At 38.4% G+C, this 27452-nt stretch overlaps 1 protein-coding gene across 2 annotated transcripts in view; it reads right to left on the bottom strand.

Annotated features, from left to right (window-relative positions):
* LOC129440778 (astrotactin-2) overlaps positions 1-27452 on the bottom strand; it is a 427123-nt gene that overhangs the window by 24555 nt on the left and 375116 nt on the right. The window contains exons 17-20 of one of the 2 annotated variants that reach the window (XM_073860480.1): positions 25416-25678; positions 16034-16141; positions 15821-15954; positions 15535-15683 (exon numbers count right to left, since the gene is read on the bottom strand). In XM_073860480.1, coding sequence (XP_073716581.1) covers positions 15535-15683; positions 15821-15954; positions 16034-16141; positions 25416-25678 — 654 coding nt within the window. The remainder of the gene's footprint in view (positions 1-15534; positions 15684-15820; positions 15955-16033; positions 16142-25415; positions 25679-27452) is intronic. The other variant, XM_055200291.2, reaches the window with a different exon arrangement.

Below are 27452 nucleotides of genomic sequence, written 5' to 3'. Positions count from 1 at the left end.
TCAATTAGGAGAAAACACTTCCTTGCCAATGTCGAGTTTTTCCGGCAATCCGTAATACCGCTATTATCCACCAGGTGGCCAGGTATTATCCATTATCTTCCACAACTTATAAAGGCCAGAAGTATCGCCGTAGGGCAAACAAACTCTGAATCTGATCTCCGTCAAAAGTCCTAAACGAAAATGGAATCGTCTCAGCTTTTTGCTCAAAATTTGGTGTTTTTGAAGAACCCTACACTGTAAAAAATACTTTGCTGTCTTTGAAAGTCATGTGAACAGAGATGAGTTGTCACAACTTATAAAATATAGTTGAGAAATGTCAACTTAATTTTATAAGTTATAACAACTCACCTGTAGTTATAACAACTCAACTCTCGTCAAGATAAATAATAGTAAGTTGAAATGACTTGTAAATCTGATGCAGCAAAGTATTTTTTACAGTGTACCCATATTTGAGAGGCAGCAAAACAAGAACTAACGAAGGTAGGATGAAAGTTTTTTTTTTTTTTTTGAAAGCAGATTCCGTTCCTTCATTTGATATATAAGAATAACATTTTATGGAAGGCATTGAACTTTTGTGAAAATCATGAAAAATGCTGGTGCTGGTTGGCAACTTAAAAAAAGAGGGGAAAGAGTTAAAGCCCGAGATACACTGCGCGATTTTTGGCGGTCCCAGATAAAAGATTGCCATCATGAAACAATCGTCGCAATTTCTGTGATTGTGGCTCTTCATCTGTGGTCCTATGTCGTACAGTGAGAGAGGTTCAAAGACGGATGTTTTCCCGTTTTTTTAATCTGATCTTAAACTCTTTCCCCGCCAGTTTGCCAGTTGCCAGTTGCAAACCAGCGCCAGCATTTTTTATAATTTTCACAAAAGTTGAATTGCTTTAAGAAAATGTTTTTCTTTAAATATATAAACATACAATATATTTAATGAAAAAACAGACCCCCTGCTTAAAAAAAGTTTCATCCTATCTTCATCCGCTCCCCCTTATCTCCTACACCAAAAATACTATCAAAAACACAACATTTTGAACAAAAAGGTGAGACAATCGCACTTTCTGTCAAGGACTCAAAGGAATTTACGTTGTAAAGTTTGTTTTCAGAACATCAAAAGATGAAAACATACACAGAGTTTATACTGTTTTTGGATCAGTGAATGCTTCAGTGTTTTATAAGTTGGGTAAGCCCCCCACCTAGTGGATAATAACGGAAATATGGATTGATGTAATAACTCCTCAATGGCGCACAAAAGCCTTTAACAAAACTTGCTCCAGACTATTGTTCAAATATGATTACCGTATATGAACCGAGAAGGACTCTTAGATCTTCTGATTCTATTGGAATCAATACCTCTGTTTTCTTTTTTTTTTAGAAATAAAAGCCAAATGCTTGATCGTTTTACAGCCACATCATTTTCGTTATGCATTATTTGTTTTGTTGTTTAAAAACACAAAATTTATCCGATTAACCGATTAATCGATCGGTCAAGTGTTAGATTAATCGATTACAAAAAGAATCAATAGCTGCAGCCCTACATGGTACCATTCAAAAGTATCACAATCCCTTTCACTTCCCTTCTCTTCTCAACTCAACCACACAAACTCCTGACTGAATACACTCACGTTATTTGTTTTATTTCATTAACAGAAAAACATGAACTTCTCTGTGTATTTCTACTCCAGCTCAAGCTCCCCGGGATAAACTACAGCCTGGCAGGCTGGACGTTACCTCAGCTCACCCCTGTTGGCTAACGCTCTCGCCCTGCCAGGCAGGAACATCACGCTCATGCTAACCGGCTGCTTTCATTCATTACCATCACAACGTTATCAGCAGGATGCCAGTACGGCCAGTACTGTACGCACTACATATGCTACGTTTGTGCTTCTGCCGGGTATTCAGCGATAATCAGTGCTGTGTCAGCCAGAGTTGCTAAGACTGTACTAAAAAAAGATGCAAACCAGACCCAGAAGACAAAGTTTAATATATAATTCTTAAGATCGGAGCATGCAATATGCACAATTTGCACTTCTGGGTGTGATGCATGCTTTGCGCTGTAAAAAAAAATATATATTACAGTATCAGATCCAATCCTCTTTAAATATAAACCAACCAAGTCAAACGATGAGATGGCAAACACATGAACTACCCTGCGTGTGAGGTCTCAGTGGGAGTACCTGCCATCCCAGAATCCTGCCTGGTACCTATCAGATGCGTTTGTCAATATGAACAGGAACCGTGAACAGACGGTTTACATTAGAGGAGAAATTCTGGAGACGTATTGCGTGATGAGGAGGTAACGCAGCGATTAAAACCTTGTGGCAGATGTGAGGTGACCTCTTGCTAGAGTAAGCTGGCAGGAAAGAAATCACATCCAACTGATGTTAGAGAGACTGGAACTGTTTTCCTGTATTTATCTCATTTATCTACTCGGGCTGTCTGCGATAGGAGTTATTCAAGGCGTAACACATGCATCTTCTTCCCTGTGAAAGTCTGTCATCATGATGTTTCAATACATGCAGGAGTGATGCGTAATAATAGTTTAGAAACTACATCTATTCATATCCAATATTTCTGTGGCATATAAAAAGTATTTGGAAAAGTTACTTAAATGCTAAATATAAACTTTGAAACGTCATTGAAATTTGTTATACGCCTGTAAATAAATGCGCTACGCTATTTCTATAATCACCTTGTGACATACATAATTGTTTTCCACATAAATACCTGAAAATTAGTCTCTGTAATACTGTGTACCGTATTAATATCTCACTCATGTTGCCTCAATTGTCAATAATTTGTTGATTCTCAAATTTTGGTGGATCAGATTGTTCATAAGTAATTGCCTTTTGGTAATTCTCACCCAGTTTCGATTAGTATAAAGTGATTGTATTACAAAATGACTAAATCGCAAACACTTTATCCTATAGCCAAATAAAACACGTTGCTTTTACGAGTTGTCACAATAGTCAGCAGCTGCCTCCTCTTTTAACGTGAATAAGTTAATTTTATCGTAATTAACTTTAATAGCAACACTGGAAGCTTGATTTAAAATAAAACTGGATTTACACATTGCATGTGCTATTTTTTATGCTTCTTACAATGCATTTTTAATATGCATGCATTTCCTTTAACATGCATTGTTACATCTTGTGAATATCTCTAACAAATATCTGTTTGCATTCACAGACTGAAATTCCTGAAGTTTCTGATGACGTTTAAGTCCTAAATGAAGAGTTAAAGTGAGAATGGGTTGCAGGTTTTGGAGTGCCTGCCCTCAGTAGTCCAGTGCTAATTAGGTGTCTGACAAAGTCAAAAAGTACATGATGCCCTTTCTACAATCTGTGACTGTGATATAAAGAGAAAAAAGAAAGATGGAGAGAGACGGAAGAGGAAAGAGAGAGAGAGAGAGAGAGACTGATCACGGCTCTGCATTTTAAAAAGCCATTTGCTAATCTGACATCACTGCGCCTATTCAATTTATTAGTGGAGACACAGTCTGTATAATGGCCCTAACTGAGAGATTCGAGCCAGTGTGCCTGATGCTAAACCATTGATTAAACCCTCTCTAGAGAGTAAACCTAGAAAATAAATATGATCAGAGGCGTTTCAATTCGGAAGAAAGTGGAACCTTTGAATGCATGAGCAGCCAAAACAAACAAAATAAAACAAAGTAAACACAGAGAAAATAAACAAAAACAAACAATAAAATATTGCTGCAAGTAGCGATGACAACACGGTCGCCACACTATGGTACTCAAAAACCAATTCACATTGGCAAGCTAACAAATAAGAAATTGTTAGTAAACGCAATCCCAAATGGCAGTTGAGCGTGGCTAATTTATGTCATAGCCAAAGTAGTTCGAGACTTTAGCCCCGCCCATGTGCCAACCTTTGCCTATATGCCTAATGGGTGACAACTGTGTATGCCAACTTTTAAGGATGTGCATTATCCCTAAGAGTTTTAAACATGTTAGTGCCCTAAAATACCCCCCTAAAAAGTATAATCCTCAGAAAACAATATGGCCTTCCGCACCATAGCAAGGCCAAAATGGGGACATGAGAGAAAAATTATGGTTTTTCAAGACAACAGGAAGACAATGGCATAAAACAATTGTAGGGCCCTATAATTTCCGTGATCACAGAATTGCGGATGGAATCCCGGAAATGGCAAATTAACATGGAATGTTGTGTCAACGCGGAATTTCGTGGAATTTTACATATTTTAAATAAAATTCTGTTTTTGTGTGGGAGATGAGGGTAATGCAGACTGGGGGAAGCAAATCTGGGCGACACACCCCCTCCCGTCATTTCAGACCCCCTCCAAAACACTGAAACCATGGCGAAGCGGCTATCCACGACTCTGCTTTCGTCAGCGAAAAAATAAGTAGTTTGACGCAAAGCACTCAGTTCCAAGCAATTCCCACATGACTTTTATGTGACCTGAGAACTGTTCATTTGTAAGTTTTGTCAACATTCCGTTGACTGGGAACGCAAAGATCCATGGACTCTCTATCCATGACTATCCCTTGCGTTTAAAATATTATTATCTGCATCGTGGCGCCGCTCTCTGTCTCTCTTTCGCTTGCACGTGCAGAGAGCTGCGTGCTTATGCTGTGTGATCACTAATCCTGTAAATGTTTGTAAAGTTTTATGCATTTCAAGCGATTTTGTTTAAAATATGGATCGCGTTTCGCTGGACTTTTGAAGGCACCACTGCTTTGACACATGTAGCCTTTTGCAACAACACTAAACAATGCATTGAACTGAGTAAAGTGTGTGTGTGTGTGTGCGCGTGCGTGTGTGTGTATAAATGCATGGTTTTACAGTCATTAAGTAATCGTGTTATCCCGTTTTCCCCATAATCGAGCAGCCCTACTGCAAACAGGGAATGTGAAAAAGTGTTACCTTAATTAATTTAAGGTAATTCCTAGTGTATTTCTGTCCATTTTAATCATTAACATTAAAGGCACACTCTTTTTATGACTAAAATAACAGTTAAGGGGTAAAAAATGGCCAAAAATTAAAACGGACAAAACAGAATTTGGGAAAAATAAAACGGAATTAGGGAAAAAAATAAAACGGATTTCAATTCCTCTACAATTGCTCTGTAAGCTTTATTTAACTTTAAAGGGGACATTTCATAATATTTTTTTAAGATGTAAAATAATCTTTGGTGTCCCTAGAGTACGTATGTGAAATTTTAGCTCAAAACACCATATAGATAATTTATTTTAGCATGTTAAAATTGACACTTTGTAGGTGCAGGGAGCTACACTGCGACCAAAATGGTCGCATATGCGACCTTTTGAACTGCCGTTGCGACCCTAATTTTTAATGGGTCGCAAATGTGCTACCTAATGTTTTAGACAATATGCTATGATTTACTATGAGCATTTATTTAAAACATAAATGTGGATTTTAAGAATACGTTTTATAACGTGCTCTGAGCCATCAACACGTTGGCTTCATTTTGCGTGAAAGCACGTTGTGTCTCTCCCCATCAGTGTGCGTTTGCGTGCTCAGCTGTTTCTCAATGAATTGGGTGCGACGCGACGCAAGCGCAGTGTCTTCCATGTTTCTGAACTTGAGCAGAGGTCTTTCTTCACTGAGGACGCGGGACCCGTATGGTTCCGGGTTTATATTTTAAATGGTCTGTCGGGTCCGGTTAGGTCCTAGTTTAATTACTTTGGGTCCCAAGTCTGATTAATATTGAGTTTATAACCCGAGTCGATCGGAAAACGGCCATGAGCGCTACCGCGCTAAAGCTCGAGTGCAGTTTAGCGTGCCTTCGGTTTCTATGGCGATGGTTCTTGTTACGACCACGCGCTGCGTTTTCTTTCTCACATGTTTTTAATAATCTTATTATTAATAAACCATATATTTTCTAAAACCATATCCATATTAAGTTTGCACAGATTGTAGCAAAAAAGCAGTGCTAATGTCAAGCCCATTGCACTAAACGAGCAAAGCAATGTAAAGTTTGTCACCGGGACCGCAAGTAGATTTGAAAATAAAATAAGTGGAATAATATTATTGAAATAATAAGTGGATTAAGCTTTTTAAATCGGCAAGAGAGAAATATAAAGATAGAGCAGAAGCAGTAAAAGTGCCTATTTAATAGAAATTATTACCATTATAACATCAGTCATAACATCAGTCACATTTATAATCTATAGACCTGCACTGTCTATTAATATACTATACATAGTATTGTATTATATTGAGTTTGATAAAAGGGGTCTAATTGCTTCATATATCAGTGCCAAAACAGTAAGTGTTTGACAAACAGTGTCAGCTTTGTTAATGGCAAAGAAAGTTTGGAGTGTTTAGATTAATGAAATATAATGTGAAATTAATATTAATTTTCAATAAATCAAAGTATTGTGTTGTGTCACACATTATTAGTTCTTCGTCATATGTATAGTAGACCATTATTTGTCAGTGGGTAATAATTGTCCTTTTCACCGGTTACCACCACCAAGTAAATTTCAGATCTGTGGGAAACACTGAGTGCAACGTTTAAGAAAACAAGGCGGCATGTGGTTTAAAAGATGGCAAGTAAAATAAAAAGCATATCTGTATGCAATACAGTTTCATTATTGTTCATTATTAACCAGAGCGCCTTAATATAACTTGAAAAAAATATGTGCGACCAAATCATATATTGCGCCAGTAACTGAAAAAGTTGGTAGCGCAAGTGCCACCAGTGGAAAAGGTTAGTGTAGTTCCCTGAGGTGTGAGCAAAAATGTACAATTTGTGGGTGTGTCCCTTTAAATGCAAATGAGCTGATGATAATGCAAACACTGGTCGCCATAATGGTGGTTTGTTGAAATTGAAACTTAATTATTCTCTCTCTCTCTCTCTCTTTGCACTAATTGGCAGTTTTGTGGTTGGATAGTGCAGATTAAGGGGCGGTACTAATATAATAAGATCCTGTTCTGACATCACAAGGGGAGCTAATTTTTCACGTGCTTGCAGAGAATGGTTTACCAAAACTAAGTTACTGGGTTTTTCTGTTTCACATGTTCTAGGTTGATAGAAGCACTGGGGACCCAATTATAGCACTAAAAGTGCTATACTAAAAGACAGATTTTCATGATATGTCCCCTTTAATGCCTTACAAAAGCCCAGTAGAGGTAATATCTTGCTTGTATAAGATCTGATGTATGACATGAGTACATGGAAGTTTTACCTATAATTTGGTTTGCGGCTTAAATTGGCTTTGTCCTTTAAAAACCTTTCACTTTTGGCCTCATCTCAAATGCTAGATGAGTTAATGAGCCATCACATGATCTTCAGTCATAATACCCTCCTGAACTAAAAACTAAATAACAGTGACCTCATGTGACATCCAGCCGAAGGAGACCAGGTGACATCAGCCTCAGCTCGCTTTAATCCAATATATGACGATAAAAATCTATTTATTTTGATGAATGGTAATGGGTAATTGTGTGGGTGTGTCTTTAAATAATACTGAAAAAAACCTCTTTAATTTCATCCATAAATGCATTGGTTTTGCATTGGCCTCTACTGTGAGTGTGTGCGTATGTGTATGTGCTGAATAGAGCAGTCAGACTTGGCTCTCTGCCTTCTCTCCAATCTGCTGATGGCCCTGTTTGTGACGCCAGGGGAAGCGGGAGCCATTTTTAGCGATGAGGTCATCCTTAATTAAGCAAACAAAGCAAGTCAGCCGAGGCTCTCCAATTCGTTATCTCCGCTCATTCTCAAGGACACCCTTTTATCTCCAAGAGAGGCGCATCAACGAGCATCTGCACTCGGGGAACGTGCTCCGCTCTGGATTGTTATGTAAACAAAAGGATAGCCCTCGACGGAGAGACGGCCTGACCCTCGACAGGGGGAGAAAAAAGTGTCGGACGGCGACGGATTCCCAATAAGCCGCCTGCTGCGACGTGAGGATGAAACGGAGATGAGACTCAAAGATCAAATGTCTCGCTGCGAGCCGTCTGACAGCGGAGCTGTGAGATGACATCATTGGCATGTGACGGCTGGCTCCCTCTCTTTCTCTCGCTCGTACCTCTCCTCGCTTCCCCCCCACCCTCTCGTCTTACGTCTCCCGGACTTCCATAATGTGTCCGTGGTGAGGAACAGTGGGAGACACTCACGCTCCCTCTGACACCTTCCCGATGTTAATTAGCGGATGTGGAAGGAGCGCACTTGTTCTTCGAGGCTGTCAGCTGTACGGGAACGTTATCTCGCCCAAATTAAGAATCTCAGACCAACACGTATGGTCTCGCGCTGCTGTTAAATCCCAAAGCAGTAAAAAGCGACGCCTATGTGAGACTAGAGCATTACGTCATATGTCTGTATGGATTATGTGTGTTTTACAAACGCTGCATGTGCTTTAGGTCTGCCATGTATGACTGATTTTGGAAACTGACTGTATGCCACTTTATTTAAGCTAGAGATCAGTCAGATTGGTGGGCAGGAGTGATTCAATTTCAACACTACTGTCGACTGTATACATGCTTGAAAATCAAAATGACACAAGCTATAGGAAAGAGAAATCTCAAATGACATATCTTTAATCTTAGCTGTACAGTAATGAAACTAAATGGAGAACACATTGAGACTTTCCTGAAACATCATGCAAAGAAGAAGATCTCTCAACATGAGCTGATGTGAATTAGTTATTAGTTATTTATTTACATCTGCTCAATTTGTGTCTAATTTAATTTCTATGTCTTAATATAAAGAAAAAAGGTTTGAAACTTAATTGAAATGAAATTGAGATCTACATTAAGTCTTCTGATCTATGAATTAGTACAGTAATCAATGGCGGATTTAGCAAAATTGGGGGCCCAAGGTAAACGTATGTATGGGGCCCCCATCTGATCTATAAAAGAGGAAAAAAATGTATACTCCAACATAAAGATGAAAAGCAGACAACACACAGTGTGGCACTACACAAACCAATAAAGAATAAGTCAATGGAGCAAAAACAGCCACGAACAGTAAATGAGGGAGAAAATTTTAATGCTGCACAAAAACTAACAATGCATCAAATCCAATGTTGTTGCTAATATTTTACATGCCCAAGGCTGTGATAATAGATAAATAAAAATCCAGCCCATAATCACTGTTTATATTGAAAATAAGTAATTGTATGTGTGTTTCCCCAAATCAGTTTTGAGAGTAAAAATCCAGGATTTTTTATTAAACATTTAGCAGTTTTCACAGTGTATTGTTGAGTTTCTGAAACATTTTCAAAGCATTTTCCCAAAATATGTGTACCAAAAATCATTTCATTTGCTGAAACACAGAGAAAGTTGTGCCCAAATTAAGACTCAACAGCACCCCATAGTGGACGCAAACATCCCCAAAATAACATAAGGGTTCAACGAGTTTTTTTCTGTAGTTACATTATTTACTTCACCACAAAATCATTTTTCAGTGTAGGGCTAAGGCATTTACTAGCAGATCTAGGCGGTTGACTTGCATAGGCGGTTGGTTTGGGGCCCCCTTAAAATGACACTGGTAGGGGGGCCCAAGCAGCCACCTATCTATGCCTCTATGTAAAGACCGCCTCTGACAGTAAATAAGGATCACTAGTTACATTTCCATTACGGATTTGTGCAAAACTTTACTTAGTTTTTCTCTCATGATAAGTCATTCAACATAACGTCGACTGATATCACATCCACCATACAAGGCATTATTTTTAACCGAGGAGACGCAAGAATATTATCCAACATTAATGCCAAGGAAAGCCCCTCATACTTAGGGTCAGCAACGTATAGGTGTTTCTTGGAGGTAAAAGTACATTATTTTAAATAAAAAAGATAAGTGTTATCCAGAAATTATTGGCAAGGAAATACACTTGGGAGCAGACATGTATTGATGTGTTTCTGGAGGTTTTAGCTTATACTGCGTCATCTTCAAATAATAATTATGTGACTTGCATCATGAGACCTGAATATGTGAATAAATTGTTACAATTGCAGTTTTGCAAAATACACTTTTTTCCAAAATTGTTGAAAAACCACCTCATGCGAGCGTAAAAACTTTTTTTGCGATATATGACAGTTTTTGCAAAATTGACGTGTTTCCATTGGTTGTATTTTAAATTCGCAGTGTCAATTCGGTAATGAAAACAGAACTAATAAGACCTTTCAAAGCATCACATGTGACATGAGTGCCTTATGTTATACTTTATATGCCGTGTTCACAAACTTACAACTGGACCTAATTCAAGCGAGCAATTCTGATGGCAAATAAGGAAATCTAATGCAATGTTGTGTTGGAGCAGTGCAGGTCTTGTGAGTTACTGTAAATCTCCCCTGACTCCGATTAATTTGGATCTCCAAGCAGAATGTGCACCTGTCACATTCATTTCACTTCGTTTATATTGCTTCCATTTTCAAAATGTGATTTTAAAAAGGTACTTTGGCTTGGCATTAATATATCTCCATAAAATTTGACAAGGTCAGTGCTAATAGATAGCCAGAGACACTTTACCTGAATCGTTTAGTGCTACAAAAATCTAGTCCTGTGCCAGAGACAGTGAGGTGTATTTCAGCAAATAGATGCCATCTAGAAGTGTAAAACAATTTGTTTTAAATAACGTGAAATAAATAAAATTTTCTCTTTAGAATACAGGTAGGCCTAATATTTAATTGTTTCAGTGCTATACTACAATACTTCTTGTAGTTTCTGAGTTAAATCTATTCATTCAAACCATAGACTGTAAAAAAAGATGGACGACACCCGTTCGCTCTCTTCCATTGGTGAAACGTAAAGCCGCCAGTGTCCCGATACGGCGCTGACACCTTGGGTCTTGAGTCTCAGCAGTAGGGATTTCGGAAAACAGTCCTGCGCGGTAGTGAGCAGGAAGTAAAGCCGCAAAAACAAGACCCCGCCCTTGCAGAATGCGCATATCACCATACCACCGTTTTTATAGCATTAAATAACTAACTAGAAACACTTGAATTGGCATCAGCGTGATAAAAACTACAGTAAATGACAGAAACCAGCTTCGGAAAAAAGATAATTGAAGTGTAATCAAATTGTTTAGTTGGACTCAAGTCCCATTGAATAACATGGGGGAGGCGGGGTTTATGACCTATACTAGGACCAGTCACGATCGAGACGTTTTGGCTTCACTTTTCAGGGCTTGTGCGCACGCTTGATTCAAACAAGGAAATATCTCTTCATAGTTTCTAAACACGGTTTTGGAGATGAAAGACGACTTATGATCTGAACATACATCTTTTCCCCACCATTGACCAGTTCTCTCATCAGTTAAAGGTGCAGTGTGTAAATTTTAGCAGCATCTAGTGGTGAGGTTGCATATTGCAACCAACGGCTCAGTCCACTTCTCACCCAAACGCATAGAGAAGCTACGATAGCCACCACCGGAAAAATGTCAGCATCGGAGACAACTTAGTAAAAAAGTTTGTCCGTAAAGGGCTTCTGTAGAAACATGGCGGAACAAAATGGTGACTTCCACGTAAGGGGACCCTCAGTGTATGTAGATAAAAAAGTCTCATTCTAAGGTAATAAAAACATAACGGTTCATTATAAAAAGGTAGTTTTGTATATTATTTTGCATTTCTTTCAAGAGATCCTTTTAAAAATTACACACTGCACCTTTAAGAGAAAATGCTTCCCTGCCAATGACGAGTTTTTACGGTAATCCGTATTTGTGCTATTATCCACTAAGTGGCGTTCTTACCCAACTTATAAAACACTGAAGCATCCATGGATTCAAAAACAGTAAAAAGTCTGTGCATGTTTTTATAATCGTTCTGAATCTGATCTCTAACAAGAGTCCTTTACAAAAATGCTATTATTTCAGATTTTTGCTCAAAATGTGGTCTCTTTGAAAAACCTACCCATATTTAAGAGGTGATAAAAAGAAAACAAATAAAGGTAGGAGGAAATTATGTTTTTGTTTGAAAGCAGATGGTCTGTTCTTTCATTTGATATATTGTATGTTTATATATTTAATTTAATTAAAAAAGGCATTAAACGTTATTGAAAATCATAAAAAATGCTGGCGGGTAAAGAGTTTAAATTCCCCTACAGGAGGGCTTTTTAAACTTTTTGTTATCCTTATCCACTCGACCTAAATACTTTACTTGAAGTACCCCCTTATGGTACATAAAACGTATCTGTTCATTTGCATGAGTTCTTAGCTTTCTGCTATATTGTAGTGTTGTGTAATGGTCACATGACATGCAAATTAAACAAATAAAATATATATTTTGTTAGGGTTTTATTAAAATGTTTTATTCTAAAATTATTTATTTACATTAAATAATTTAATTAGAATTGATTTATTTTTATTCAACCACCTGCAATTACACTGTAAAACCACTAGGCAAACCCTGCCCTATAAGGGGACCTTTATTCTGTAATAACAACATGCCGGCCATACACAATCCCTTACTCAACGGATGAAATTGTTAATTGTTAAGTTTGTATTATTTTAAAAATGTAGTCATGAAGAAGAATATTGTTTATTAATAGTTTATGTTAATGCACCGATATATCGGCCTATAATCGGTATCGTTTGATAAAAGCAATTTTCCCGAATCAGAATTTAAAACTCAAGTGGAAGTAAGGAGTAAAAAGCTAAACTATCAGTGTCTATCAGTATCGATAGATCTCATTCTCAGTAACCGAATATCGTATCTGGACACAGTTTTTTTTTGTATCGGCACATTCCTAATGTTAACTTATGTAGGTAACCCTATTGTAAATTGCTGCCGGTTTTAACAGTAATAGTCTTTTCCTACACTAAAAAAAGTAAAGGTGCTGAATGTAGTTGTGCCTAAATTAATTGGAATCTATTCTAATAGTCTTGCGGTATTAAATATTTGTCGGCCATGCTCACACATGACTATCAAGGGGTGACACGCCGCTGCCGAGAATCTTATTTTATGTGCACGAAATTGTGAAGCAAACAGCACGTAATAAAATTGTTTATAGATGGCAAAACAAGAACATTCTGGCTTCCCAGCATTAGTAAGTACAAAGCTAAACATTTTATTTCGTTTAATTAGTAAATGCGAAACATATTTGTGGGCAGCGAGTCAACGCCTTAGGTGAACACAGTGGTTGGTTGTGAAATTTCAGTGATATCATAATATGTGTTTAGCTGGAAAGAGAGAAGTGGCCTGGCTGAGATATTCTGCCGTCAACATGTTCAAAACATTTGCTTTCAAAGATTTTAAGTTCAATGGAAATTAGAGACTTTATAGATCTGGGCTGATAAATAAAGGGTGCAATCTGCTTTAACAAAAACATTACGGTTGGGCCAAACAAATATATCTAAGCTACAGTTTTAAGAAGCATTTCTGACTGCTGAACATTTGCATTTCACTGAAATGTTTTCAAAGTTTCAGTTTCAAGCGTGTACAGTGAATTTAAACTTTGTTTATTGCGCACAGATGTAGAGAGTACTTGAAAAGACACTGCATGCCAAATGATATCAAAGGATATTTGGAGTAGCGAAATTAAAAAAAAGACAAAATCATAAAACAAGGCTGACTGTCTATTTCTCATTAGTACGACAATGATTCTCATATGAATGAATCTCTAATGAATATTTCAAATGACTTCACTGTGTCTGGCTAAATGACAGAGAACAAACTCATTATCCTCGGGGAAAATGGGCACAAACGATGACGTACAAAGAAACGGATCCAACAAAAGTGAATGAAAATACGTCAACTTAGGCAAGTATTCAATCAAATTAACAAATGCCGCCTAAAATATAATTTTCAATCTATCAAATCATGTCCAATGAAACGATAACAATAACTGAGTGGGATTTAATGTAGTCTTGTTTACACTTGGTATTAAAATGCGTTTTGGTCAATCAGATCATAAGAGGACGAGAGAGACGCATGTCTGTGTTTTAATCCATCTCTTTTGACCGCTTCTGTCCTGATTACTTTAAGGGGATGTTATGAGCGAATCCCTAAAACACGAGCGGGAAAAAATTATGGGTTTAAATTGATGAATGTGAATGTGAGTCCGCTGCTTGTCTTGTTAGTAAACATCCTGCACAACGTTTTGTACATGTATATTAGCACTGCAACTACGATTATTTTCATAATCGATTAATCGGCGATTATTTTTTCAACTAATCGAATAAAAACCTATAATTTACTCAATTAGATTTTCACTTATTATAGCTAAATAAGGCACTAAATTATGGTATTCACATGTAGAAATGTACTTTTAAAAGTTCTCACTTAAATTTGATATTTTTGGTCTAAAAACTAGATCTATTTTCTTGGGTCGTTTTGCTCATCAAGAAAAAGCATCTTAATTTAAGAATTTTTAGATATTTTTACTGAAAACAAGACAAAAATACTAATTCAATTCAATTTTATTTATATAGCGCTTTTCACAATAGTTAATTGTTTCAAAGCAGCTTTACATTAATAGTAAAGTGAAAAGCACAGAAAAGCGACAGATAGCACAACATAATACACGATAGCATAAGCAGTTAAATTTGCTGCGGCTATGATTCAACATTATAAGCGAGCGAATTACTAATGTAACGTCTAGAAGAGGAAGCTAAGTTAAGACCAAGAAGGCTGCCTCCCCGGGTTAAAAAAAAAACCCTAGGAGAAAAAACCCCCCGGGCTTTTAGCCGAGGAAATAAAAAAAAGTCCTAGGAGGGAAAAACCCTTGGGATATATATATATATAAGGAGATTAAGCGGAGATTAAGCGGGTAAGAACTAAGAACTTTACTTCTTGAAAATCATGTTTGTAAAGCACTGGAGGGAGTGATCCTCATCTCCAACTACCGGTTGGTCTCAGTGATAAGCATAAAAGATGACACACAACATCTGCACCAGTCATACGTTCGCACCCCTGCTAAGAAGCGTCTAGATCGTCTGCTTTTACTCATCAGCACTCATCCTGCCACACGGATTGGTGTGCTGGATTGTATCCGATGACTAAACCCGGTCTGTTTCAATCTGTACATTCTGTCTGTCTCCTGCGATTGGACTCCTACCACCCAGACTCTGACTCACACGAGCTATGACTCGAACAGGTCGCTGACAATTACAGAGGCTGTTACTAACCCACCTCCCATATCCCCTCAATCTTCTTCTCCCTCTGGTCCCGCAACTCCAAGATCACAGCGCCATGGGAGCTTAACAAGCTTTGACAAGATCAACAAGACTATCAGTTATGTATTTCAGAGTCTGACCGCAGGGTACGAGGACAACGTCATTGTAGAGCCCTGATTGAACTGCAATTTCCCAGCACTGGGAAATTAGATTTCCAAATTGATTACAGACGTAAGAATAGTACATTCACATCTGAATGATTGGAACCATCTCGGAAGATTGGGGAAAGTCCATTAGACCCAAAGACAAAGTAGCGAGAAGAAAAAAATATCTCTGTCCGTGTGCAACAGTTGGGGTTGTGTGGAGAAAACACGTCATGTGACAGAAATAAAAAATGAATTACCCACGTCAGATGTAGTTTCTCTTGCACGTGCTGATTTCATGGCATAAACAACTCTGTTGAATGATCGATCCTTACCTGTGTATATTTCGGCCTCCGATGGGTCCTCCACACGCTTGTGCTGAATGATGTAATCTGAAACCTTGTAGCCAATCAGAGGTTCCACGTCCATCCACTCCAGTGCCACCATCGTACTGGAGGGCTCAAGGTGAGGAGCAAGTCTCAATCTGAGAAGATAGAGAAAAAGTTGATTGATCGAGTACAGCACTTAGCGCAGTAGGGTTAAGTTCAAAAAGATGAAAATAAACCATAAACGGTGCCTGCGCAAGACTTCAAACAGAATGCTGAGAGATGCTTAACTCACACGGGCCGCCGCAGGGGGCTGCAGTTGGGTAGGCCGTCTTTACCGAGCGCAGTCAGGTCACAGCGACACCAGTTCTCGATGACATCACCCTTCCCCGCGCACCAGTATGAGCTCATCGTTGCGCTTTTGAAGGCCTGCAAAATAAATGGCACAGGTGAGAGAAAAGCAATTATCTCCACGAGCCACGTCCTTCCGTCGTACGCTATGAGTCACCTTCCACTCGCCAACAACACGCTCTGCCACCTCCACTCGAGAAGCCGTGTATCTCTGTGAAGTTACGCGGACCGAGGGCATCTCGGGGCACTTCGTGCAGACGAAAACCTGTCAAGATTTAATTGGAAGCTGTACCAAAAAAGGTCAGCCTATGTGTGAGTGTCAAGAGACTCCATCTCAGGGGCAATAATAGGACAAGCATGGGGGCAGAGAAGGAGGGGCGAACTGAGACATAGCACAGCGATGGTTCACAGTAAGACAAGAGCTCATGACTCACTCCAACCCAGCGAAATGAAAAATCCTTCTTCCTCAGCGTGGTAATTCAAGTTAAAAGTAATTCGATTTGTTATATTCATATACTGTCGTATTTGGTCTAAGTTACTGATTGCTTTTTAAAGGGGTGAAAAGCTGACTTTTTCCATGTTTAAGTGGTATAATTGGGTCCCCGGTGAAAAGGACATTAACTTTGGTAAACCATACTCTGCAAAGGTGAAAAAATAGGTCATTCAGATTTTGCCTGTTTTGTGATGTAGGTAGTCTAATTATAATAATAATGCCCCTTAGGGCGCACTCACATTATCCAAACCAAACCATGCCCCACTCCCCCAGGTGCACGCACTCACACTGTACTTCTTATCGATCCGAGTCCGGGTGCGCTTTCGTCATTAAGATGCGATTGTTTTGAAAAAAGCAGGAAGTAAAGCTCTCCCTTAACACTGGAACCCACCGTAATGACAAGTCTGTGTTTTTTATTTGGAGCCGTTTGATGCGCGATTACAGACAGCCCTCTCACATGTCATCATATTGCTTAGTTGATCTGTCACGTGCGTAGCTCGGACATTCACGTAACCCGCTGCTCTCATCAAAAGGTTTTTACGGAGGCAGATAAAGATGAGTGGTCGCGCAACTGACGTCTTCACCCAAGTGAACCACGCTCTGGCCCACCTCTGCAACCCAGCCACGGCGCGATTAACCAATCCGAACAGAGTGATCACACTAGTCAAACAAACCAGGCTTTGGGGGTCAAACGCGCCCGAGCGCGGTTTGGTTGGATAGTGTGAGTGCGCCCTTAATCTGCACTATCCAACCACAACACTCCTATTTAGTGCAGAGAGAGAGAGAGAGAGAGAGAGAGAGAGAGAGAGAGAGAGAGAGAGAGAGAGAGAGAGAGAGAGAGAAAATTGACAGCACAAATAAGTTTCAATATCAACAAACCACCATTATGGTGATCAGTGTTTGCATTATCATCAGCTCATTTGCATTTAAAAGGCAACACCCAAAAACGGCACATACACACTCTGGGGACACCATAAGTCTCATAGGGGCCCAGAATGTGTCTGTGAAGATTCAGCTCAAAATACCCCACATATCGGTTATCTTAGCATGTCCAAAATGACCCTATTTGAGTGGGAGAAAAAAAACTGTACCATGTCTGTACCAGTGTTGTTTTTGGCAGCCCTTTTAGTTTTAGTCTTAGTCTTTTGGACAAAAATGCTTTTTAGTTTTAGTCAAATTTTAGTCACATATAAACTTGAGAGTTTTAGTCAAGTTTTAGTCAACGAAAACACAAAAAGGTTTTATTCAAGGTTAAGTCAATTTTAGTAAAAAAAATTTAACAAAATAATTTAGGTTAAAAAGTATTGGAAATGGGCTTAGGTTTGACAAGTAGATACATGTAAAACCTTAAGCTTACCATAAAATATGTCACAAGCCGATTGTCTATGATATGTTAACAGCGTGACTTGTTAATTACCTTTAAAAATATTTACCGTCGTCTCCCAATATGCATTCTGTTTTTCTTTCTGATGGATTATCCTGAAAGTAGGCTATGTTCATAAATCATCTCGTCGTTTATGTTTATTGGCGTCACCGCCACGGTCCTTAGAACTTGCCACAGCCGCAGGTGTGTTGTTGTTGTGTGAAATCTGGTGCGTGGCATGGCGGCAGGCGGCAGCCAGGTGGTGGGCGTACCCAAAACAAGGATATGAAGCGGCATGCAAAATAGGCAGAAATGACATGCATTGTGAACGTCAGACTCATAATCATTTTCGTTCCGTCTCGTCTCGTCAACAAAACTTGAAAGCGTCCAGTCATGTTTTAGTCACCTTAGAGCCTTTTTTAGCTAGTTATCGTTGCGTTATCATCAAAAAAAGGGTCCGTCAACAAAACCATTTCGTTATCATCATCGTTGACGAAAACAACACTGGTCTGTACCTTTAAATGCAAATGACCTACAGCTTCTCACTCCCTTAACAAAAGAGACAGTGAGTGCTTTCAGTTAAAAAAGATCTGGTTCCTGTAAACATAGTCTGAGACAATAGTATCTCACTATTGAGATATTGTGGACAGTGTACAACTCGCTAAGGGCGGAGACTATTGTAATGCAGGACTGTCAGTCAGTGGCTGTGGGCGGGGCTTTATCAGTGTGACATCACATTGATAAGAAAATCAAATTGACACGTTTAATGGGACTGCTTTGATTTAATGGGGATTAAAAAAGCATTACGTGGATTTTTTTTCATTGTACGGTGGTCACACACTGCCAACACACATTTATGTCCAAAAGTGGATTTTGCATAATAGGTGCCCTTTAAGTACTGAAATACGTACTCTGTCTGTCAACTTGAAAACATAAGTTTCCATGTCAGAAAAAGTGAAAAAGTCCAGCCCTTCAGTCTAGATGTTGGTTTGTTGCCAGCAGACGGTCGAGGGAAAACGCCCCACTCTCACTGATAGCATCAGCAGGTCTCTGGCTGCCAGACCTCACCCCTTATTTACGCACAGGCAACTCTCTCTAAACGGCCTTGATGAATGAGAAGTTATTACAGAGGCAGAGCAACGGAGGGGAAAGACTGCAATCCATTGCGCTATAATGACTTGCATGAGAGATGCCTGGCAGAGACACAGAGCTGAGGATGACAAACAGAGAGTCAATGAAGTGATGTGAGCGTGTATGAACACACCATCTTCATAAAGTTATACCGGTTGTACCTATTTTTACTGAGTTCATTGAGAAAAAGTGTTTAGCATGAGATAATGCCTTTATCTGAGTAATTAAGGGTACTTTATAAATGAAATTGCACTTTAGATAAATGCCTAAATGTAAACGCCAGTTATTTGCCAAAATTAAATGTACATGATCTCATTAGATTTTTCATTTATTTATTATGTTAAATTTGATGGAAACAAACTCATTTTTCTTCTTTGTTGATAAATCTGATCTTAAAGTATGATTAAATGACATCCTCATATGCATTTCCTGCATTGATAGAGCAGTCGTCTTGTCTTCTATTTTTTTAAAGACACTTATTGTACCTGCTGTGTCAAAAGGGTTTACAACATTCGGATAACAAATTCACAAAACACAAATTCAAATCTCAGCTTTCCGAAGATATGTGACATGTTAAGCTTTTTGTTTTTGGAAGTTTTTGTCATGAATTTTTGTGTCAAATAATGCGAGGTTCCTCTCACGGTACATTGGAACTTAACTCTTTCCCCGCCATTGACGAGTTATCTCGTCAATTAAGAGAAATCATTTCCCTACCAATGACGCTTTCCTGATGAGTTTTTGTGGAAATCTGTAATTCCGCTATTATCCACTAGACACACTTACCCAACTTATAAAAAACTGAAGCAAAAACTAATTTGACAACAGATAAAACTCTGTGTATGTTTTGATAATCGTTCTGAATCTGATCTTTAACAAAATTCCTTTTACAAAAATGCAATTATTTCAGCTTTTTGTTCAAAATTTGCTATTTTTGAATAAAAATTGATAAAAAGAGAACAAATGAAGATAGGATGAAAAAATGTTTCCCCATTTTGTTTGTTTGTTTGAAAGCAGAGGGTCTGTTCTTTCATTGGATATATTTGAAGAGTTCCGTTGAAAAACGAGATAACTCTTTTTTTATTTTTCAGAAACCTCGTTTTTTCGTTGCGCATTCTAATTAAACCTTCATAACTTACAAAAATACAGCATATAAGTAGCACCATAAAAAAAAATAATAACATGATAAGATAATAATAAACATGTATTGACAAAAATGTTAAAAACGGAGTTATCTCGTTTTGAAATGAAACTCTTCATGTGTATGTTTATATATTTATAGAAGAGAAATTTCATGGAAGGCATTTTGTGAAAATCACAAAAATGCTGCCAAGCAAAGTTTTTAAAAAAGGCTGGCGGGGAATGAGTTAAAAGGGTTAATCATCTAGTTTCTTTTAATTTGAGTTGCAAAATTTCATTATTTTGGAATGGAAATTACACAGGAATATATGGGAATTGTGGCACAAGATGAGTCAGATGTCGAGGAAGCCAATGTTTGTATGTGATACAGTTTGTATAAATTACCCCAAAATTTCCAAATAATTTCCTTTAATTTCTTAAAGGGCACCTATTATGGCCTTCATACAAGATGTAATATAAGTCTCAGGTGTGCCCAGAATGTGTCTGTGAAGTTTCAGGTCAAAAAACCCCACAGATCATTTATTATAGCATGTCCAAAATGACCCTATTTGGATGGGAGCAAAAACAAACGTTTTAATGTCTGTACCTTTAAATGCAAATGAGCTACAGCTCCTCACTTCCTTACAAACAGACAGTGAGCACTTTCAGGTCAAATAGATCTGATTAATACAGTCTGAGACAATAGTATCTAGTGGACAGAGTACAACTCACTGAGGTAATGCAGGACAGTAAGAGGGCGGGGCTTTGTCAATGTGACCTCACACTGATAAGAGAATCAAAATGACATCTCTAATGAGACTGATTTGGTTTAATGGGGATTAAAAACAAGACACGAGTGGATTTTTTCATCTTTTGTAAAGTTGAAGTAACCTTAAAATATAAGTTAATCTGTTTCAACTTGTTTTTATAAGTTATGTCAACTTATCACAAGTCAAAACTTAAAATACTAGGTTGAATTGACTTGCAAAACAAAATTGTTTTACCTTAATAAAAAACTTTATAAAGAAGCACCGTGTAGGGCTGTCACAATAATTAAATAATCGTCTCATCATAAATGTTTGACCTCATCGCGATGATTTCAGATCACCGCAATGATTGCATATCTCTCTAAAAAACACAAGGGGGAGCTGCAGCGCCTGTATAAATGAGACATTATCAGATGGCGCTCCTTAACTGACAGTGAAACTTGACACATTGCAAAGCCATTCAATACATTGGCATTTAAAGAAATTCTGCAAAACTTAGCAGTATGAATTGCCAGGTAAAACATACATTTTCCAAAACAGCAATTTTTCCAAATTTAGGGAAGTAAAGGATGCTATTCTTAAGGATCTGTAAGGAATAGATTTTTTTGCAGCCACTACAGACTAATATGACTTTAGTAGGATTGGCTACTATTTAAGGCCTGTTCTGGTATAGTCTGTTTATTTTGATTGCATTTTATTATCAGTTATTTTTCAGACACTTTTTTGTTTATTTCTTATTAAGAATTGTCAGTTTTTAAAGATATTTTCATTAAATAGTTACTTTAAAATATGTGTTATGTGAATTTCTATTTGCTAAACCTTGCAAAAGATTTAATGTAAATAATCACAAGAATGTGTGTAAATAATTTCACGAACAAACCAAAAAATTATGTATGAGAATTAAATGTCAACGCAATAAAACAGACAATTTATCGTCATAATCTGCAAAAATTTTTAGGCAATTAACCGTCAGCTTAATTTCATAATCGTGACAGCTCTAAGTGGACGTCCTGTGAGTAAGGTCGAAACCTTTAGATGAACGAGGAATCAATGAGGAAAGTTATGCAAAGCTGAATATGCAGCACTGATTTGCCATATGAAGTACGGCTTCAAAAACAAACTTAAATGTGTCTGGAGGAAGACAGCGTTTTGCTGTGTGTGTGTGTGTGTGCCGAATGGAAATCTACGATTGTATGCTTATGATACCACTACAATGTTGACGCCTGAAAGGAAAAAAACTGATGGTTTAACCAATACAAGCGGGGCCCATTAGAGCGGCATTCAGCAATCGAGAAAAGGGTTAATAAAACATTTTCCACAAATGGGAAACAGATGAGCAGAAAGCGTAACATGAAATATCACGCCGATGAGTGCAGGCCTGCCCGCAGACAAACAGTGGCCCGCGAACGTGCACATACATTTACCACCAGCCGTTTCCTAGAAAAACACGCGTGACTGCTCAACTGCACATGTGAAAAATAGACAAACCCATTATTGCTGTGTTTATGTTTGCAGTGTAACATAAGCCCGTTTCCACTGAGTAAACAGGGAATGTAATTAGGGCTCTGTGTGTTTGCACGTATGTGTGTAATGTAGGGGTTCTGCTGGAGGTCAGACGGCCCATGTGATGTATAGGGATCTCTGCCATACATCAGTCAGGACTCCTGTGGGCTTTCCACGACTGCACCGATAAGGCCGTCAAACGCAACAAAGCCGACAACAATAACAACAGCTCGATTTCCTTTCAACGTCTCTCCGAAACCTCTTAGCCATTTTGACTTCAGAGAAACCGGTTCTCGATACCAAGAAGCGCATCACGCAATCATGTCATCCAAATGTTATTATCTGTTTCGCTCATCTGAGCTCACCCTATTAGCGTCTCCAATCAGTGTCTGATATGTGCAAACGCTAGCCAGCTGGCCAGAGGAATTGACCCAAAACCTCAGCGAACAGGTCATTCCGATCATTCGGCCTAATGTAGTCAAGGAAATGTCCTTCTTTCTAGGAACACCTATAAACCTCTTCCAGGAAGGGAGATATGCCTTCGATTGAACCCGAGGTTCAGAAGGGGACACGAGGAACGCGAATAAATGCGCGCATCGGTTGAAGGCCGGCAAATCGGCTCAGGGCTGCTTAAAAGCTGATTCGATTTGCTTCCTCCATCTACTTGAATGGCTAGCAAAATCCATGGGTATAGCATTCCCTGGAAAATTGATTTTGGTCAGCATCTTGGCTGGGGTTTAATACCAACTTATAAGAGCAGTACATAGCGCTTTATTTCCTGAGCGAACGGAGACTGTAGATTGATTGGATCGGACGCACCTTTGAATGGCGATTCCCTGGCGGTGCAGTTTAATTCACGTTTACGGGACCGCTTCCAATAAGCAGCCATCCGCTCAATTATAGCAAGCATTATCTCCAGAGCACACACACACACAAATCGCACTCCACCTATCCACAAGTTTTGCAAGTATACAACAACTTAAGTCAAAACTTTGTTGCTTGGAGCAAAATCTTGGAGGAAGTGAGGAAAGTGGGGTATTATAATATTGTTATAGATTCAAATTGTCGTAGGAAAAATTGTGGCCACTTTTTTTTTAAACCTGACAGGGTCAGCTCCATTTTTTAAACTTTGGGCTAGTTTTTTAATTGCTTATATTTAGGGCTGTCACAATGATTAAATAATCGTCTCATCGCGATTGTTTGACCTCATCGCAATGATTTCAGATCACCGCAATGATTGCACATCTCTCTAAAAAACACAAGGGGGAGCTGCAGTGCCTGTATAAATGAGACATTATCAGATTACTTTTAAACATGTGTTATGTGTATTCATTGAAAATTATTTCATGAACAAACAAAAAAAAAATTATGAGAATTAAATGTCAAAGCACTAAAACAGGCAATTAATCATCATAATCATCACAATTTATTAGAAAATTAACCGTCAGCCAAATTTCATAATTGTGACAGCCCTACTTATATTTCCAACATTGTAAAAAAATGCATCTTATTGTGTGTAGCTGAAGCGTAATGGCTGAAAACAGGATCAAAACTGTAGCAAAATTTGGCTTTTAAAGGGGACATATCATGAAAATCTGAATTGTGCTATAATTGGGTCCCAAGTGCTTTTATCAACCTAGAAAATGTAAAAAAGATCAACCCAGTAACTTAGTTTTGGTTAACCATTCTCTTAAAAAAAGCTCATTGACATTTGGCTCCCCTTGTGATGTCAGAAGGGGACCTTATTATATTAATACCACCCCTTAGTCTGCACTATCCAACCATTTAACCATTAACCTGCCATTTAGTGCAGAGAGAAAGACAATAATGATTGACAGCACAATTTAGTTTCAATTTTAACAAACCACCATTATGGTGATCAGTGTTTGCATTATCAGCTCATTTGCATTTTAAAGGACACGACACATGTTTGCTCACACCTATATGTTGCAATTTTAACATCTTATAATAAATTATCTGTATGGTATTTTGAGATAAAACTTCACGTATGTACTCTGGGGACACCGAAGATAAGTCTTAAAAATGTCCCCTTTAATTCTTTTGGGACCTGAATGCAGTGCATTCGATAAAGGTGTCGACTTATTCCAGCTTGTAACTCGAGCCCAATGTCCCATCATTAGAAAGAGACAGGGTAACAGCCTTCACATGCCCGCAGGTACTTACAAAACTGTCACTACCTCATCCAAATCACAAAACCGTTCACATGAATGCAGGTAAGATGCATTGTGTTTGAATATGTGTGTGTTCTGCAGGTCTTTGTGTCTGCTGACGGAAGACCACAAGAAGCCCTGGCTCATCCCCAGGGTCGATGACATCAATATCATCCTCATAATCTCGCAGCATTTTCATTGCGCTCCATGCGCCAGCCTGCCCCGTTCCCGGCCGACTCTGTATGCGACTGCGAGGGTGGGGGAGACGTTTCGCTCTCCTGTTTGTTTACCTATCGACAGACCTCCGCTAGGGACCGTCTGCTATCGATTGCGAGCTTTTCGTTATTGTCAACGCTGCTGTTATTGGTAAAGTCCAGACACACACACACACACACACACACACACACAGGTACACAGTCGGTGCGAGAAGCAATTAGATGGGAAATCAGTGTGCCGTCAGGTACGCGAAGGGTCTGGGGCCATTTGGTTAGTGAGTCACTGTCAGGTCTCTTGATACTGCAGAACAACAGATGCTGGTTATTAGCATCCTCTGTTTCAGGACGTCAGCGGCAGAAAGGATGAAGTGAAAAAGAGAGTCCTGCTATCTGCTCCAAAACACAATTACATCTCCTCATTACAGCTGTGACTCAGAAGACACAGTGACTACTAATAAAACGGAGATATTACATTATAGTCACACAGTTGAGCCAAGAATTGGATGCAATAATCAATACCTCTTTCGACTTTTTACTTTGGAGCTGTCGGCCTTCTGAAATGATGTCAATGCTTTATTTTTTTTCATTATAAATCACGCCTGCCATCTGCTGGTGTGTCTGGTGAAGTGAAGCGAGTTTCATATTTAGGCTACACAAGACCGAATCCACACCCACCCCACATTCGATGATGTCATGTTGAACTTCTATGTAAATGATCTGTACATTTGCATATTATTGAATTAAATGAACCATCTTTACTCAAACAAATCCCTCATTTACCTCTTTAGTGATGTTATCCTGCACTAGGCTGTACAGGGGTACGACACGGCTGACCTCCAGGAGGACCGGAGTCGGGCTGGGTGTCTCGCGGCCGGTTTGCCTGCACAGGTGACAGGCTGCCGGGCAGCTGCCCTTCTCCTGGCATCGGATCTCCACGCCAGCAACCAGGTCATCAGACAGCAGCTGCGTCTTCAGCAGGCCCGACAGGTAGCTGATGAAGGGCACGGCTTTCAGGTCCCGACGGCCACCCTGATCTGTGACTTCTGTAGAGGTGACAGACAGCATGACGTCAGTGGTACACCGTGTACTAATGGAGATCTGTGATTCAGATCACCTTCAGTTTCACCAGAATAAGTAGATGACAGAAATAACATGAATCATGAGATCATTAAGACATTTATTTAAAAAATGCATAAAAATGTTAAAAGCAGTGATTCCCAACATCAGTTCTACGTGGCACCTCTCCCAGGATGTTTTGGATCTCTAAACACCTGATTTAGCTTATCTATTTAACTAATGTTGGAGATGTCTCCCTAATTAACATACTAACATGCTGATGAGTTTAATCAGGTGTTTTATATTGGGAGGCACCTAAAATATCCCAGGAGGGGTGCCACGTAGGACTGCATTTAAAGGGATAGTTATACACCCAAAATGGAAAATGCTGTCATAATTTTCTCTTCCTCATGTTGTTTGAATTTTTTTTTTGATGAACAAAAAAGAAGATATTTTGATAAATGATGGTAAGCACACAGCTGATTGTAACCATTGAATTCAATCATACTTGTTTTTCCTACTATGGAAGTCAATGGTTACCATCATTTATGAAAATATCTTCTTTTGTGTTTATCAGAAAAAATCATTTAAAAAATACTACAGTTTTCAATGCATGTGCTAAGCATATAAAAATGTCATATTTGTATATGTTGCATACAGGGTTTGAATTATGTCAAAGATTATGGGGGGTCCCCTAGCTAAGCCTTAACTAAAACCCTAACCACTTTTTATCCCTCATTATTAGTGTGATATAATAGTTTGAAAATAATATTTTAAAAAGCCCCTAACCCAATCCTAAATCTAACAATCTGTCAATTCCTCCAGAAAACAGCTTGAGAGTTTACATTTACAGAAATCTTTTGAATTAGTTTATTATGAAATTGGGACAAATAATGGACAGTATCGCTTTGTGGCAGTGCAACATGATAATTTAAAATTATGTAATATTTTAATTTTTATATAGGGGACCCCCCAATTAATATTTTTGTGATTTATAGGGGGTCCAGGACCATTCCAGCCCCCCTTCAATTTGAACACTGGTTGCATACTGTACATTTGCATGATGTTGGTTAAGATTTGATTGGTGGTTCTGATTTAATGACTTTAATTTTAATTAATCTTTTTATACTCTACTTTTCACATTTACATTTGGCAGATGCATGATGTTATGCATTTTATTATGATGCTATACATTTTATTATTATAATGTTTTTCTTATGAATTAGTTATTACTGTACAGCACTTTGGTCAACACTCTGTTGTTTTAGCAGTGCTTTCAAAACAAACAAACAAAAGCAGAATTTTTAAACACATTTTAAATGTTAACACAATTTTTATAAATTTTTGAATTATGAATATGATTTTATTCAAGTAAATTTTTGCACTACGTGCGACCCGCAGAAATTTTCACTCCCATTGCCGCTTTACTGAAATTGCACTCTCTGCTAATTTATCCTATTTAGTAAATCTGGCCCTTAAAGGGAAACACCACCGGTTTTCAATATTCTACTATGTTTTTACCTAAACTTAGACTAATTAATACATACCTATTTTTTATCAATGCGTGCACTTAATCTTTGTACAGCGCGTTGTGAATGTGTTAGCATTTAGCCTAGCCCCATTCATTCCTTAGGATCCAAACAGGCTTGAATTTAGAAGCCACCAAACACTTTCATGTTTTTCCTATCAAGACTGTTACATGAGTAGTTACACGAGTAAGTATGGTGGCACAAAATAAAACGTGCCGATTTTTTAAGTAGC

The sequence above is a fragment of the Misgurnus anguillicaudatus genome, chromosome 22 (assembly GCF_027580225.2).
Source record: "Misgurnus anguillicaudatus chromosome 22, ASM2758022v2, whole genome shotgun sequence".
In the NCBI taxonomy this organism is placed as follows: Eukaryota; Metazoa; Chordata; class Actinopteri; order Cypriniformes; family Cobitidae; genus Misgurnus; species Misgurnus anguillicaudatus.
The sequence above is the reverse complement of the archived record's forward strand: the minus strand, read 5'-3'. Positions and strand labels throughout refer to the sequence as shown.